Source organism: Chionomys nivalis, chromosome 14 (genome assembly GCF_950005125.1).
Source record: "Chionomys nivalis chromosome 14, mChiNiv1.1, whole genome shotgun sequence".
Taxonomy (NCBI): domain Eukaryota; kingdom Metazoa; phylum Chordata; class Mammalia; order Rodentia; family Cricetidae; genus Chionomys; species Chionomys nivalis.
This window is the reverse complement of record NC_080099.1, coordinates 68372024-68387968: the sequence shown is the minus strand read 5'-3', so window position 1 is coordinate 68387968 and position 15945 is coordinate 68372024. Positions and strand designations below refer to the sequence as shown.

The window sequence follows — 15945 nt, the reverse complement described above, 5'->3', positions numbered from 1 at the left end:
CACACATCCTTTACTCATTCTTTGGCAAAAACTGTTATGTGAGTAAATCCAAACACTTGGGGTAGAAGCTGTCAAAGCATTTGTAGATTCTTTTGTAAGATGCAAAACAACTATCATGTCTACTGGAATGCTTGCAAAATTATGCCCATGTTGGCTTTGATATTTTAGTGAGTCATGGAGCAGCAGTTACAAGGGACTCTAATAAAACAGACTACCCAGCAACTCTTAGCCCAGTCGAAAGTCAGATATTTGATACTGTCCACAATATTGCTTTTTCTAAACCCTAATTCCATCATGTCTAACCCCCTGTGTTTAGAAAAGGTACTACCTAAATTAATGATGTATTATATATGCGCATATGAATAATCCTGTAATTTACTCATAGATGTGAACAAAAAATGTGTATTTTCATGTTCAAATCTAACTCTGGATTGTACTTTGCCTTTTCAATATTGAAAGAATGTTGGATAAGGAAAAAAGATAAATTTGCTAAACTAATTTCCCCTGTAATGACTGTTTAAGAACATTATAACCGTAACGCCTCAAGCCGTTTCTCCTGTCACAGACACAACTCTTGATTTTAACACTTTAGAATACTGTACTCCTCTGAGGCCTGGAGCAGATCAGCAGGGCTATGGACCCTTGCTGTGTGTTCAGTGTCTGATATCCCTGTCATTCACACACAGCAGCCTACAAGATGGCAAAGCCACACAGAACAGGCACGCACCTTGTCTTCCAGTCCTCTTCTGACTTGGACCTGTTTTTGCGGGCTGCTCTTTGTTTTTCCTCAAGCCGTTTCTTTTCTTCACTAGCTTGATCTAAAATAAGGCCAGTGAAAAGCACATTATGCTGAGAATGCCAGGCATGGCACTAAGAGCAGTAACTACAGACATCACTGTCCATGTGGGCCTTTATTATATGCACACTAGTGTATCACATGGTGGCACATGACTGGAATCTTAGATATTTGAAAATTCGGAGGATCCTAAGTTCAAGGCCAGCTTGAGCAACTTATATAAGACCCTTTCTCAAAAGGTAAGCAGAGAGCTGGAGATCTCTTCCAGTAGTGTATTTACCTAGTGTGTATGAAGCCCTAGGACCGACCGTCAGAACCAACTCAAGCTAGACAAAAGAATTACTGACAGTCATTTCCTTTTGTTCTTTGTTTTTTCATCTTTCACTGTGTAAGAATTTCATACATGTGTATAATGTGCTTTGATCAAATGCCACCCAGCAGCTTTGCTTCGACCAGAAACAACATCGCATTATTATAGCCACAAATGGTAGGTTAAAATGCTTCCGTGAAAACTTAGTAGAAAAACTGAATAAAAGTGAGATTATTGAAAATTCTGAGCGAGACCTCAGAGATTTCCTTCAGTCTATTCCTAAGTAATTGAACAGCTTCAGCACTCACACTGTCGAGGCTGACCAGCGCATGCTAACGCCAGCTGCAAGCTCTTCCTCACGGAAGCAGCTCTTTCCCAGGAGGGGAAACTGCCCCTTTTTGATATCGACCGAGTCATTAGAAGTTCCACACTTTATGTGTCAGTGAGGAGGAAGCGGCACTCTTATGAGGCTCAGAGGCTGCACTTTGAAAGACATAGTGAAGTCTGCAGACTACAGTTCAGAGCGGCCAAGTCTTCGCTAGCCACACACAGTGCAGTGGACTCCATCCGGAGCACCTTTCAAGCAAGGAGTTTGAGTTTAAGCAAGGCTGAGCTCAGATTTTCAAATGCAAAACCAAAGTTGCTGGATTTTAACATAAAAGGAGCTAAAACTCTGAGTACTGCAATGATGCTAGCAGAGACCAGGATGAAGGGAGCCAGAAACCCCGCCCTGAGGGCAGGCTCCTTACCTATCTCTCCATTCTCCATGGCTCTGATGTCAGGCCGCAGCCTACAGTCCGTCTTGGGAATCACACTCTCCATCTCCTTGTCTACTTCATTCAAAACCATCGCGAAGCTGGTAAAATTATACATCTGAAACATAAAGAAGCAATCAAGAAAACGCCTACCAAGACCAGGCAGGAAACCCTGAAAGAAGGCATCTAATCTGGTAGTGACACCTCCCATGGCCACAGTACGGTCAGCCTTTCTGAGAGGACATGGCTAAAGGCCTCCATCTACACTATCATGTGGACATTCAGCTCCCAGCAGACCTCATAGGGTAGCATTCACACATCCCTCCTGCTTCCGTCAATAAAGTCATGTCCTGCTGGGACTGGAGGGTCTCCACTTGTAGCATCAGTCTGTGTCACAGGGCTCGTCATACCTCCGCTCTGTTAGAGAGACCCTCAGTGAAGCGCTATCCAGCACACCTGCCAGCTTGACAGGAGGGAATGTGACATAGACATATGGGCGGTGACAGCAGACAGATTAAAAGGACTTAGGCTCTGCTGACTGAGAAAGGATACCATGCTGGATGTCAACTAGTTACTGTGTCTAATGGGCCCAGACTCACCTGAGCAGAGTTGGGAGGCCGTGGGGCTATCCTCCACAGAAGCACACTTCCAGGGATAATGAAGACACTCTCAGAATCTGGCACCGGCATTTCATCAGATTCCTCGGATGAACTTGTCTAGAAGGCCAGGCAACGCTTTAAATATCACCTATGAGTTCTGAAGACTGAACAAGGTCTTAGCATGCACAGAGGAGCTGAGACTCCTTGTCACAGGGCATCTTCCCAGGAGGTCAAACAGAGGCCAGGGCATGTGCGGGCCCCAGCCCAGGGCATGAGGATCTGCAAGGGCTCAGCTTTAGGTGTCATTAGCTCCTAGGGGCCCTATGTTGGCTGTCGATCACACCTGCACTGGAGTGGAAAGAGCATTCCTGGCTCCCCAGAGCACCACCGGCAAGCCCCTAGATGCAAATCAGCAAGGCAGCTGACAGCCTTAGGCTAGCCTGAGTAACTGAGGAACGGGGGCCAGAGCAGAAAGGAGTAAAGCAGCAAAGCACACAGAACAAGGTGGTCACAGCTGCTTATCCAAACACTGGTGAAGCAAGAGACAGACTGCAGGGCTGCTGGGTGCTCTGTCCCTTCTCCTGTCATGGCTGACAAACGCTGGGTGTCCATGACTCTCAGCCTTATCCTAATTCCTATATTTGCATTCAAGGCCTTGTTGCCATGATCCTTCTTTACTAGAGCGCTAAAGCTTCTAGTCTTTTAAACACAAATGACAAGTATTTACTGAAGAAGTTTGAAATGCACAGTCAACACATTTACACTGGAGAGAGGCAAAAGTCAATGCACGCACAGCTGTGAGAACAAAACACTACATACAGGGCCACTTAGCTATGCTCATCAGTGGCAAAGAGCCAGCAGGGTTCCTCAGAACAGCTGACAAAAAGAACTTACAAAACTATCAGGCAAAAACAGAGACCAGTGGTTTCCTAGGCCTGTCTCCCGTGAACCAGAGCTCCTCACTCTTTATGTTTAGTCTCTGCTGATTTGAACTGGGGAAGCTGTTAGTATTGAAGAGTCCAAGAATAAGAAAATAAAACACAGATTCCAGAAATAAGAATGTAGAAATAAAGAATTATAAAGTTCTAAGTCCAGGGGAAGGAGAACAGACTGTCAGCAGCTTTCTCAGCAGATCAAGGATCAATTATTCACAGTGAGCTATTTTCTCAGACACTTAAGAAGCCTCCATCAGCCGACGTCATTTCATTTTACAACTGGCTGTTCTATTTACAAGGCCGGAGCTTCTCTCTGTAAACTGAGAGTAGTGTCCTGGCCATCCTTAATGAACGACAGATGTGAACTGAGTTAACCTCTAGGAGACGGAGATACGTGACCTCTCGGTTAGGTACTGTCTCCGTTATGGGAAACTGGCGCCATCAAAGGGGAGGCATGGGGCTCCAGTATACACTGCCTGGAGGTTCCAGGACAGACAGTGGACAAGGTACAAACACCATCTAACTAATGAGCTCTGACAATGGAGGTTGTAAAGTATGGCAGTCTGTATCTGAGTTTTACCTTGAGATAGTGTGAAAAGCTTTCTGCTATCTTCTAAGTTCCCAGCCTAAGAACCAATTAATTCTAATTTATTAACCTTCTGGTATTACTAGCAGTCCCTTTTCTGACTAATTGCTAAAGACACCTGTTTTCTTGCAATTAGTGACTTTAGCTGTAATCTCCTCTGAAACATATTTCTTGATAGCTACATAGTTACCCATGGATGTTAGAACTCACTCCCCTCCTTAGGGTCTCTGTTGACTAACCCATGGGTCGGGGCAAGATTATAAAAATTCCTTTGTTCAGACAGACCTAATGCTTGGTGCCCCTACTATAAAAAGATGGGTTCAGAAACTGGCCTTTTGCCACAGCCTAACAAACACCATCTCTGGCTGTGGTCTCAGCTAGCTGATGCGCTTTTGTGCCCTGAGGTGTTTATTTTTTAATTTTTAAGTTTGCTTCTGATTTTTCTGGAATCTGGTTTTGTGGAATAAAGTTTGCTTCTGGTTTATTAGACTTTGGTGGTCTGTTCCCATCTTTGCACGACCTCCCTGGACCCAACAAGTATCACAATGGAGAACATAAAGAACTCAGAGATTTAGAAAGTTCAGGGAGATTCTCCACATCAGCTAAAAAAACTACTACAGCTTCTGGTCGAGGCACGTTCAGGGAATACACAGTAGAGCCAACAGCAAGGGAGGCACGGCACCAACAAAGGCCGCCCGAGCGCACGGAGCGTGCGCAGGGACAGCAACAGTGACAGGACAGGCTGCACCCGGGCAGGGGACGGCGGACGGGGAGAGCTCGAGGGAAAGGCTGCTTTTCTATAAAGAACAGAGTATAAGAGTAGTTTCTGGAGTTTGGCCAGAGTCCTTTGCTGTCCACACTACGTAAGAGGGCTGGATGACAAGTGTGCTCAGGAAGTTGTTCTGCCAAGTTCCTTCTCTTAGTGGAGCTGTGGCCATGCGGTCTGGGTCAGTGACTTGGGTCTCTGGGACGTTTCCTTCTTCATTCCACTAAGGTATCCTGCAAAGGGTGGTGGGTGGACCCCCCAGAGGTGCATGTAGGCAGGAATAGGAGGAGTTATGCACACGCAGCCGAGGGAAGCTAGAGATTACCAGAGCTGTGTGCTCCAATGGTTAAAATGTCCCTGAAGCCCAAGGCTAGCTCCTAATTACAAAGTTACAGTGAGTAAATGTGCCACCAGCCTCTGAGAAAAATCTTTGTATGCCTAAGCGTTAATGAGGAGACAAACAGAAGTGGAGGTGATCATGTGTAATGAAATAAGCCGGACTTTGACAGCTAGCACATGGTCTCTCATGTGGACGGTCTGGGTTACACACACATGCACACCAGAAGAGTAGAAGTGAGTATTTAGGAGGAAGGGCAAGAAGAGAACAGGAAAACAGGAAGGAAAGAGGGTGATGAGACAGTAAATATGAGCAAATGTATGGACACAGAGGTCAAAAGAAAACCCATCACTTAGTATCCTAATGAGAAGAAGTTTTTAAAAGAAAGAAACATCCACAAGGTCCAGCTTTATGACTTGATAGGTGTGAGTCTGGGGGTCAGGACTCAGCCGGCACATTTACTGAGCCATCAGACAATGCTTGGCTGGTAGACGGGGGCACACCTGGAGCAAAGAGGACATCATTAATCTCACCTAGAGCATAGACTGTTCTGAGACCTTCACGAAGGCAAGCAAACACCTCCATTCACCTAGCAAAGAGGTGCTGTTCAGACACCCGTTTTAGAGGTTTCATCCAGAGGTCAAGGGTTAGAAATGATGTGAGCTCGCACTGCTCATAAATGAGAGATTGCTTCTAACCCAGAGTCCCCACTTGTCCTGGCCAGGCTCCAAATGGGCGTTTCCTGTCCCCATCGGCTCATAGCAACTGACTGCAGGAAGCAGACACAAGTCAGCAGAACGCTAAAGCACACCTGTAGCCAGGCAGCAGCCTCGTTCTTCTCGGTGACTGAGATGAGAATGTCCCACAAATAAGGTTCAGCGTGAAGAGAACAGCGCAAGGACAACAGCCTGAGCTGACGGCACCAACAGCAGTGATACAGCGGCTGAGAACGCCTGAATGGAGCCTATGTACTGGACCATTTCTACCTCTAACACACAAGAACAGGAGGGACACTCCACTGTGTCATCACGATGGGGACCAACTTTCCGAAGCAACACTACTTGTGTGCGGCTGCCACCAGCAGCTCAAGTCTGACATTTCCCACTGAGGAGGACAGCTATCGGTTTATTCACAGGATGCAAGGAGAAGAAGCCATGTGGTGGTAGCAGCACACAGGCGGCTCCAGAAAGGTCCATACGCATGCAAGAGTCCAGCTGTGGGCACCACCTCAGTGTGCTCACCTGTTTGCTATTCTTCTTCTCTTCCGTGGTTTTCTTATCATTCTTTTTGTAGGCGTCAAAAGTGGCAGGGTCAACACTGTACAAGCACTCAGTCCACTTCCCGTAGAGAGCACAGAGTTTCCTTTTGCTGCCGAGAGAGACTGTTGTTTAGTTACCAATCAAGCCCGTGCTGCGCTGGAGTTAATGTTGCTATATTTTTGTAAGCCCATCCTTTAGAGAAACAGGTATTTCCTTTCGGAAGACTTCTGTTATTCGAATGCCCATTAATCAGGTAGCACACTTGAAGACAAATATCTAAATAAGCATTTGCAGTCAATGTTGAAAAAGAAACCTTACCTTTTATCTTGTATGTAGCCTTCAACTTTGTGTAATTCCTTGCCAAAAAGACCACAAGGCTTAAAATTCAACACACATTTGTCTCCGGTCCTACAAAACAAAGGCTAAATTCACATGGCAGAGCAATGCCAAGGAAGCAGTTGAAAACAGTGAGCAGGATAGCCTTCCCAGGGGCAGCACTGCTGATTCTCCACAGCCACCCTTCTCCCATCAGCAGTGCCCTTCGCCGAAAATAAGTGACAGAATCTCAAACTAACTTTTCATAATGACTCCACACTCCTATCTGACCTACCCTACCCTGAGTGAATGACAGAGGCGAAACATGGGGTCAGTCTGTGCACACAGAGATGGCAGCAGTGCTATTACAAATGGAAGGATCCCATCCCGCTCCCATCGGGTCATGCAGCCTTTGGAAGAGACTGAGGAAAGGAAGAGTACAGGCAGAGCCTGGCGTGCACCTTACTTGTGGTTTATGATTTCCACATTGCCGTACTGCTCAATCCAGAGTTTGCCCACGATGATGTTGTGCACACAGCAGGTGGGGTTTGTCCACGTGTATGCTTCATTGTGTCTAAAAAACAACCCCAAGCCCAGAGAAGTAGCTGAGAAGAACCAATTAGTCTAAAAAAAGGAGCTTGCTTCAAGAGTCATTCGTAACAACAAATCAGGCTGGGAACTGGCTCAGTGGTAACGTGCCTGCTGCACAAGCACCAGGACCTGAGTTCAATCCCCAGCAACTGTGTGAAGGCAGGGTGTGAAAGACACCTGTAACCATAGCAACGGAAGCAGGGGGCCCACTGGTTCCAGTCAGAGAGACATCTGATAGACTGACCTTTGGCCTCTACAACCACACTCAAACACGTAGGCACACACACACGTATGGATGCATACACACCCCACACTGATATTAACTCACAGTAAAACAGGTATTACCTGCCCATTCTTACTGTTTTAAAAATAAACTATACACAAGTTGAATGTCCCTAGTTCAAAAGTTCAAACTCCCAAGCATTTGCACTGACAAGAAAATCAAAAGGCCTTTGATTCCAGAGCATTGTGGATCTTGGACTTTCAGACAGTATGTTCACTCAACTGGTAAAAGTTACACGACATTCCAAGATCCAAAGTCTCCTAAATATGAAATAGTTGTCTCCCAGGCCTTTATGAAAAGGAATATTCAACCTGTATTCAAGAGTTTTGTGAAACACAAACAGAAAAATTAGAGGTAGAAAATAAAAATGAAGGTCTGTTTTGCATTTTCCAGAGACGGTCCCTTCCAGTTTACCCCAAAACAACTAACCAACCCAAACCTCAAAACTCATCATGGTACAAATCCCTTGTGGAGTTATAATTATTTCAGTGTCTTTATACATGCTAGACAACACCTTTTGTTAGGACTCTCATTTCTAATAGTCTACAGCTTGTCTTTCGTCCCGTGCATAGTGTACTCCGAGAGAGCTTTAGCCTAATGCAGTCTCTGAACCAGTCTTTGTGCACTGGGCTTTCCCATTTAGATCTCTACCTAACACAAACTCCGAACATTTTCTATTTTCCTCCCCAAAGCTTTACAGTTTGACTTTCTTAGTTCATGGCTTATGCTGACCACGTCTCTGTGGCGCTCGTTTCCGGACTCTTCCCTGCTCTGCTGCAGTAATGCCACTGAAGGGTCTCACAAAAGCTAAATCTTGGTCTCAGCTCAGCATCTTAGTTGTTTTGCTCCTTTTCGAAACTGTCAGTAGTTTTGGTTGTTCAATTCCATTTGCTTTTCCATGTAAATTTAAAATCAATTCTTTATGCCTACAGAGTCGCTCCCTCCCCTCTTGAGCTGTGCTGTCCACATAAAGACCAGAGTCTTCATCTAGCACCCACAGAAATGTCAGAAGGTGAGGGATGCCCTGGGCAAGCTGCTGATTAGATTAGCTCAATCAGTGAGCTCTTGGTTTAAATGGGGGACCACCCCCCACACCAACCCCCCAGAGGCCCTGATCTAGCTTTATGGAAACTACTCGTAGGTCACTGGGAAGAATCAGCATCACAGCTGGACTGAGGCTCCAGGGGGTAACCTCCATCATGGCAGTTCCACCATCTTCATGCTGCTCTGAGCACGTCCTGGTCACTGTATTCCCCTGCTACACGCGTTGGTACTAAAATGTCCGACTACTTGCACGTAGAACAGCAGCTCTGGCCACCTTATCTTCAGCGGCAGAGTGACACTGACTCTGGGCCATTCTGGGCTTAGAGGCTGTTGACTGCCCTTTCACTGGGAGCTGAGGGCTTGTTTTTTTCCAGTTTCTTAGTAAAGTCAAATATTCTAAATTATATTCACTATACTTGAGTTTTATGAGATTTGCTGTCCTCTTGAAATCCAGAGAATACTGACTTTGGTTTTGATTGGAGGCAATTGACATAATGTCAGGCCGTAAGTCCCGACCCTCCTTCTGTGGGCCCCGATTCTGTCACTACACTTTCCAAAGTCTTTGCAATGCTCCTCAGACGCATCCCACAGCTACTATGCAGGGATCTGGCCTCTGGCCACAGATCTCAGTGCCTTTGGTGCACCGTCTGGGGGGAAGGTCATGAAGCTTGGTTTAGGAGAGGAGTGGTTTCCCTCCCTACCACACATTTGTGTTTCAGGATACCATCTACCCTTAAACTGGGGTCTGAGCTTCTGGGCCAATACCAATTGTTCTCATTCCTTCATCCAGATCCTGCGGCTGCTGGGTGTTTTCTCAGTTGCAGATACTATAACTGAAGTAGCAGCAGCTATTATAGGAGAGAATCAGAGGCCTGAGCATCCAATTTGGGAAAAGACTAGGAGGAAACCCAAGTCATATTTTCAATAGTCTTTATGTCTCTTAGGGGCTCCTTCTGGGATCTCTAAGGAAAGACAAGAGGGTTTCTTTTGGAACCCCTTCTGTTTGCTTCTAATGACATTTTGTAATTTGCTGCTCAGGATGTTGCTTTGTGGCTCCTGCCCAGGGTTTCTAGTCCCAGTCAGCAGGTAGGAGAGGGGAGTAGATGCGAGCTTACTTAGAAATGCTTTAGCCTTTAAAGATAACCCTGCAGAAGAGAGCTTCCCAAAAACCTAATGTCCAACTGTCACTTTTCAGGGTGAATTAATTTAGAAGGATCCTTTAGACAAAGCTTGGGCACCATGGCATCCAGACACTAGTATCGTAAGCTGCCACAGAGTTAATCTTATCTATCTAATGGCTGGTCCAGCCTCGTTGACAGTGGCCAGTCCATGCTTTGTGAAGTCTTTAACTTGGGCAGCAGTGAGCACTCATGAATGCTGTGTTGTTCCCTGGCTACAATAGCGTGGCCTGCCTGCGCATGTGCAGACACAAGACAGAGTGGTTCTTCTGTACTTACTCTAAAAGCTCCAAGGTGATGGTTCCTTTAGGTTCTGCTTCAACACTCTTCCCCCAGAACTTCAGTTTGGGGTAAATTGAGCCATGGAAGATGAAATCATTGTTTAGCCCCTCTGCGTGGAATGCACTGATTGGGGGGTGATGGCTGACCTGTTCTGAGATGAGTCTAAATCCAAGGTCATCTCTTAAGATTAAAACAAAAAAGAACAAATGCATCACTGCAATTAACTGTCACTGTATGTGTTAAAATATTTAGGAAAATGTTCAATGAAGAAAAACAATTTTTATTATTATCCTTATTACAGTACAACCTAACACGAGGAACAACACAAACATAACCTAAGCTACTTTTGTTTCATGCTGCCGGAGCTAGCTGCTTACTTATCATATTAAAACACAGAACATTCGTATCAACTGGGTGATTTACACAAACATTATGGCTGTGCGTAGTTTTGAAACCTTGGTCCCCAGCTGCTGGTGCTGTTTTGGAAGGCTGTGGGACCTTTAGGAGGTGGAGCCTTAATGGGGTGAATCACTGGAGGCTGGCTGGGAGGTTTGATAGCATGGAACCCTTCTGCTCTCTGCTTCCTGACTGCAGACACAACAGAACCAGCTCCACACATTCCTCCAGCTATGCCTTCCCTGCCATGCCCTTCCTGTACCCTCTCCAGCTCGAAGGCAAAGCTCCCCCCAGGAGCTCCTGTGTTTTGGTGGCAGCAGCGAGAACGATGACTGCGACTGTCAGTGTTGCGGCTCTAAGGGGCGAGAAGCCAAGGAATGCCACAAAGTCACATGGCACAACACATCTCACAAGAGACGGACTGGAAAGAACACAGGAGGGTGGCTGCCTCTGCTAGGGAGAGAAACAGCAAAGTGAGCAGAAGGCAGGCTTTATATAGGGTTTGGGGGAGGAGGAAGAGCTTTCCAGGGTGGCCTGGGATTGGTGGGATTCTGTGGCCTGATCTGTAGGATATAGCAGCTGGCATGTGATAGGTAGTCTGGGGATAGGGCCTGGCCATTCATACCTCAGGGGGCTTACAGCTACAATTATTCATCAGATTTAAAACATCATTCCTTTTATATGAGCTAGAAAAATGTGGCATTTCTATTTATAGTATCTACAGGATGGATAAATATGATCAAAACAGGTGCTAAGAAAAGGAGGAAGACAAAAGATGAAGCAAATGATGTCCTCTAGTTACACATAAACCACAAACAAGCTAGCGCAGGAATCCTACAGTTACCACACATTTAATACGGCCATAATTTTATATGCGCGTGTGTGTGTACACACATACAAACATATGGAGGGGTGGGGGGACAATATCTCAGGATATAACCCTGGCTGGTCTGAACCAGAACCATATAGACTAAGCTAGCCTGAACTCACAGAGATCCATTTGCCTCTGCCTCCTGAGTGTTAGGATTCTATGCACCACTATTCCTAGTGTGCTGGTTGGTTTTTCTCAACTTGACAAAAACCCATCGGCCTATAGCAAGCATGTAGGACGGTGTCTTGATGAATGATTGATGTGGGAGCCCCTGCCTGCCTGACTGTTGGCAGTGCTGCCCCTGGGGTAGGTGGTTCTGGATAGGGTAAGAAAGCAGGATGAGCAAACAAACTGGTAAACCACACCCTTCCACCATCTGTTTCAGTTCCTGCCTCTGGGTTCCTGTCTTGAGTTTCTGCCCTGATGTGTTGGCTAGTTTTGTATCTCTGAAAGGAGGGAGCCTCAATTAAGAAAATGCCTCCACAAGATTAGGTTGTAAGCAAGCCTTAGGGCATTTTCTTAATTAGTGACTGACAGGGGGAGGGCCCACTCCATTGTGGGTGGTGCCATCTTTGGGCTGTGATCTTGAGCCCTATAAGAAAGCAGGCTAGCAAGCCATAGGGAGCAAGCCCATAAGCAGCTCCTGCCTCTGGGTTCCTGCCCTGTGTGAGTTCCTGTCCTCACTGCTTTTAACGATGAGCAGCAATATGGAACTGCGAGTGAAATAAACTCTTTCCTCCCAGAGTTGATTTTGGTCATGGTTTTCTATCACAGCAATAGAAACCCTAAAACCCTGATGGTGTCATGTGATCTACCTAAAAAAAGGAGGCTAGTTAATCCTAGAAGATCAGGAACACTGAAACCTTGCAATTGTGTTTTATGATGGTACATTGCATGTCTATTTTCCCAGACACCGACATCAAAATAATTATTGTGTTTCAGTCACCAAAAAAAAAAAAAAAAAAAAAATGTTTAGGGAAACTCAAAAATAACCATTTTCCTTCATTGAAAAAAAATCAATTAAGTCATGCACATTCAACAAGCCATCTAGAATGGCACGGAAGACCTCACCGAACTAATTCATAAGTCTCTCCCAGAAGTGGGTTGAAGGGTTTTCCAGTACGCTCCCACTGAGAAGCAACAGCAGACACAGCAAATGCAGCTACACACTGGAACAGAGCAGAGCATTGCACAAGAATTAACAGCCAGTTCGCGACCCTCTCTCTGGAGCCAAAGCCACACAGAAGACAGTGAGCAGCTGAATCAGTGTGGTTCTTAATCTGGCTTTCTAGAGCTACTGCAGGAGCTTGTCCACTCAGAACAGAAGCCCCGGATCTCTTCCTACAGTGTTCTTCTCAGGCACACACGGCTTTTGTGATAGCCTGTGAGCGCTCCAACTGTGCCAAGGACTTTCAAACTCTTTAAGCCAGTTACCTCTAATATGTTGAAGTTTTATATGTAAAAGCTCTAATAATCTGTAAATTCTAAAATCTTCTAATATGTAAAAGTTTTTAAAACTTTAAATCCCAGTTGTCGCTAAGAGGAACTGGTTCTAACATACACCCCCGGTATCAGTCTGTGCACACTTAAGCCTTGTAAAATGGCACAGCACATGCTTTTAACTTACACACACCCTCTTGTATATACTATATATTTTCTAGTTATTTATAATAGCGAAGACAAATGTAAAAGACTGTTATTTCCCTTGGGGAATGATAGCAAAGAAAAAGACTATATATTCTGTTAAAGGTGTGGTTCTAGTCTTTACACAGTGTGCTTGAGGCTGCTTGAGGCCGTGAATGTGTAGCCTATGGACACCAACTATACATTTAGGGTTGAGAAAAAGAGATGCAAAACTAAACAATGTAACTGAGAAACTGTCCCTACCAGATTGGCCTGTGGGCCAGCCTGGGCTGCATGTACTTGATGAGGATTGATCAGGAGGGCTCAGCCAACTGTGGGTGGTGTCATCCTTGGGCTGTGCTCATAGGTCCTACAAGGAAGCAGGCTGAACAAGCCGAGGAACAAGCCAGTAAGCAGCTACCCTCCATGGCCTCTGCATCAGCTCCGGCCTCCAAGTTCCTGCCATGACTTCCCTTAGTGAAGGACTGTGATGTGGAACTGGAAGCTGAAATAAACCCTTTCCTTTCCAAGATTCTTATGGGCATGGTGTTTTATCACAGCAATAGAAACCCTGGATACGACACCAAAGAAGTTAAACACCATTTATAGGAATGAAAGAACAGGTACTGTTTTGTCTGGAGAAGCATATTATCTATTATACTTGGCCTGTGTCTTTTTTTTTTTTTTTTTTTTTGGTTTTTCGAGTCAGGGTTTCTCTGTGGTTTTGGAGCCTGTCCTGGAACTAGCTCTTGTAGACCAGGCTGGTCTCGAACTCACAGAGATCCGCCTGCCTCTGCCTCCCAAGTGCTGGGATTAAAGGCGTGCGCCACCACCGCCTGGCTTGGCCTGTGTCTTAACATCCATCTACACCACACAAACACCTTTGATTTTGAAAACTAAAAAGTTCAACTTCTTGTTACTTGAGTGTTTGTGACAGGCATACTGGAGCATACACACAGCATAAACATGCGTCTGTAACTATATTCATCTTTTTTGAGAAGATCCTTAATAAAGTTTGAAATAAGAAATGTCAATTTCCTCATCACCACATGCTACCTTCTAATCTGAAGACTGGGGAAGAGCTTCCCATAGCCAGGTGTGCTTCCGTGACTCTTCTGTGGTTCTTGAAATCTCCTTTAGTCTTCACTAGTTATAATCCCCAGAGGATGGCCAAGGGGACTGAATGCAAAAAGACTCTGAAGCTCTGAGAATATCCTATCCCCAGCGGGACTTCGCACCAGTAGACATGTGTGTGAGCATGCATGTCAGTGTCTGTACATGTATCTGTGTTTGTGAGTGGGCTGGGGAGGAGGTGAGAAACAAGTGTCTGAGGTGTACACTTCTCCCGAGGGTCACGGCTGCATACCTGCATCCTTTCCACTGGGTCTGCGAAGGAGCTGGCTTTGTGGATGAGGTAAGTGTGCTCCATGTACTCAGTGAGCCGCTGCAGGAAGCTCAACGGCTCATTGAATATGACAGGCATTGTGATCTTAGACAGCTCCTGTGAGGAAGAAACGGAACCTGTTTTATCAATTTACAAACAGCAAATGTGTCTGCTGCTCTTTGTTCCTGAAAAGGAAGAAACAGAAAAGCCCAACTCAAGAACGGAATTAAAACCCGTTCAGCTTCATAAATCTTTACAAATATCTTACATTATGGAGTATCTAGCAATTCAAGAAAATACAAACCAAATGTTCTTCTTGGCTTCACAGAATGCTCAACATAATGCAAGCATGAGTGGATGGCAGTGGTTAGTCTACCTCAGAGCAGCACGAGAAGTGGGCACAGGTGATGGGGGCACAAAATCCATCTTCACATTGGTGTTAAAAGCTAACAGGGGGACAGAGGTGGCCCTGACACCTAGGGTTATTGCATAAGCAAACAAGACCCAATCAGAAACTGTCAAGCAAGCCACTAACAAGCAACTTTCCAGTTGTTTTCTTGTCTCTCTGGCAAGGCCAACCTTCTGAAACTTTCCCTGCCAACCCTTTTCACGGACTACTAATCAGCTGGGGCCTGGGGCAGAATCATGGGTCATCGTCAGCTCAGACAAACTCAAGACCACAACACACCTAAGTTCATCTCAAAACCCCCAACTTATTATTAGATGTATTTATCATGTGGGGATGCATATGCTGATGTGTGCCCACAGGGCACATGAGGGGGAGAAGTCAGTTCTCTCCTCCCACCGTGTGGGTCCTGGGATCAACAAGTTGCCCTGTCTCACAGCAGCTGCCTTAACCCAGCAAACCATCTAGCTGGCTCTCACGGTCTGCTAGTCCCAGGGGACTAGGGGCCAGTCATACACACCACTTTTATGGTCATCCTGCCCAGTGGGCTAGGGATCAGTCATATACATTTTTATGGATAATGTCTAAAAGAAACTTAAGGCCATTTTGGTTGACACTGCTTTTCTGAGTATATCACCCTTGCATAAGTGCGGGCTGACCTCAGAAGGATATCTGTTTCTAAGATGATTTAGATCCCCCTGCCCACTCAAACTGGACAGGGCTCTCTGACATGGACGTACCACCTTCCTCTCCGCTTACATGCACTGCCAGCAAGTATCATCGCAGGTACTTTCAAAATGTCATTAAAAGCAACAAACTTAGTATTCAAGAATGTTTCCCTTGGGGATCTGGCAGGACCCACCTGGGCAGGTGGACGCCCAGGATGAATGCCGCCAGCCTCAACTCTAGCTCTTCCTACATCTGCCTCTTATGGGGATCTGGCAGGACCCATCTGGGCAGGTGGACGCCCAGGATGAATGCCGCCAGCCTCAACTCTAGCTCTTCCTACATCTGCCTCTTATGGGGATCTGGCAGGACCCACCTGGCCAGGTGGACGCCCAGGATGAATGCCGCCAGCCTCAACTCTAGCTCTTCCTACATCTGCCTCTCACTCTCCCACACAATTAAAATTATACACAGACTTCACAGAACTGCTATGAAGTGCAGTTAAAACAGCCAGAAAATGTAGACTAGGCAAGTAGCAGCTCAACACATCAAAGAGAACATTC

General features: G+C 45.8%; 1 protein-coding gene across 3 annotated transcripts in view; it reads right to left on the bottom strand.

Annotated features, from left to right (window-relative positions):
• Positions 1-15945, bottom strand: part of Osbpl1a (oxysterol binding protein like 1A) — a 191436-nt gene that overhangs the window by 2726 nt on the left and 172765 nt on the right. For all 3 annotated transcript variants that reach the window (XM_057789364.1, XM_057789366.1, XM_057789365.1), the window contains 9 exons: positions 14293-14427; positions 12375-12472; positions 10034-10216; positions 7125-7232; positions 6662-6751; positions 6326-6452; positions 2461-2577; positions 1856-1979; positions 728-818 (listed from right to left, as the gene is read on the bottom strand). In XM_057789364.1, coding sequence (XP_057645347.1) covers positions 728-818; positions 1856-1979; positions 2461-2577; positions 6326-6452; positions 6662-6751; positions 7125-7232; positions 10034-10216; positions 12375-12472; positions 14293-14427 — 1073 coding nt within the window. The remainder of the gene's footprint in view (positions 1-727; positions 819-1855; positions 1980-2460; positions 2578-6325; positions 6453-6661; positions 6752-7124; positions 7233-10033; positions 10217-12374; positions 12473-14292; positions 14428-15945) is intronic.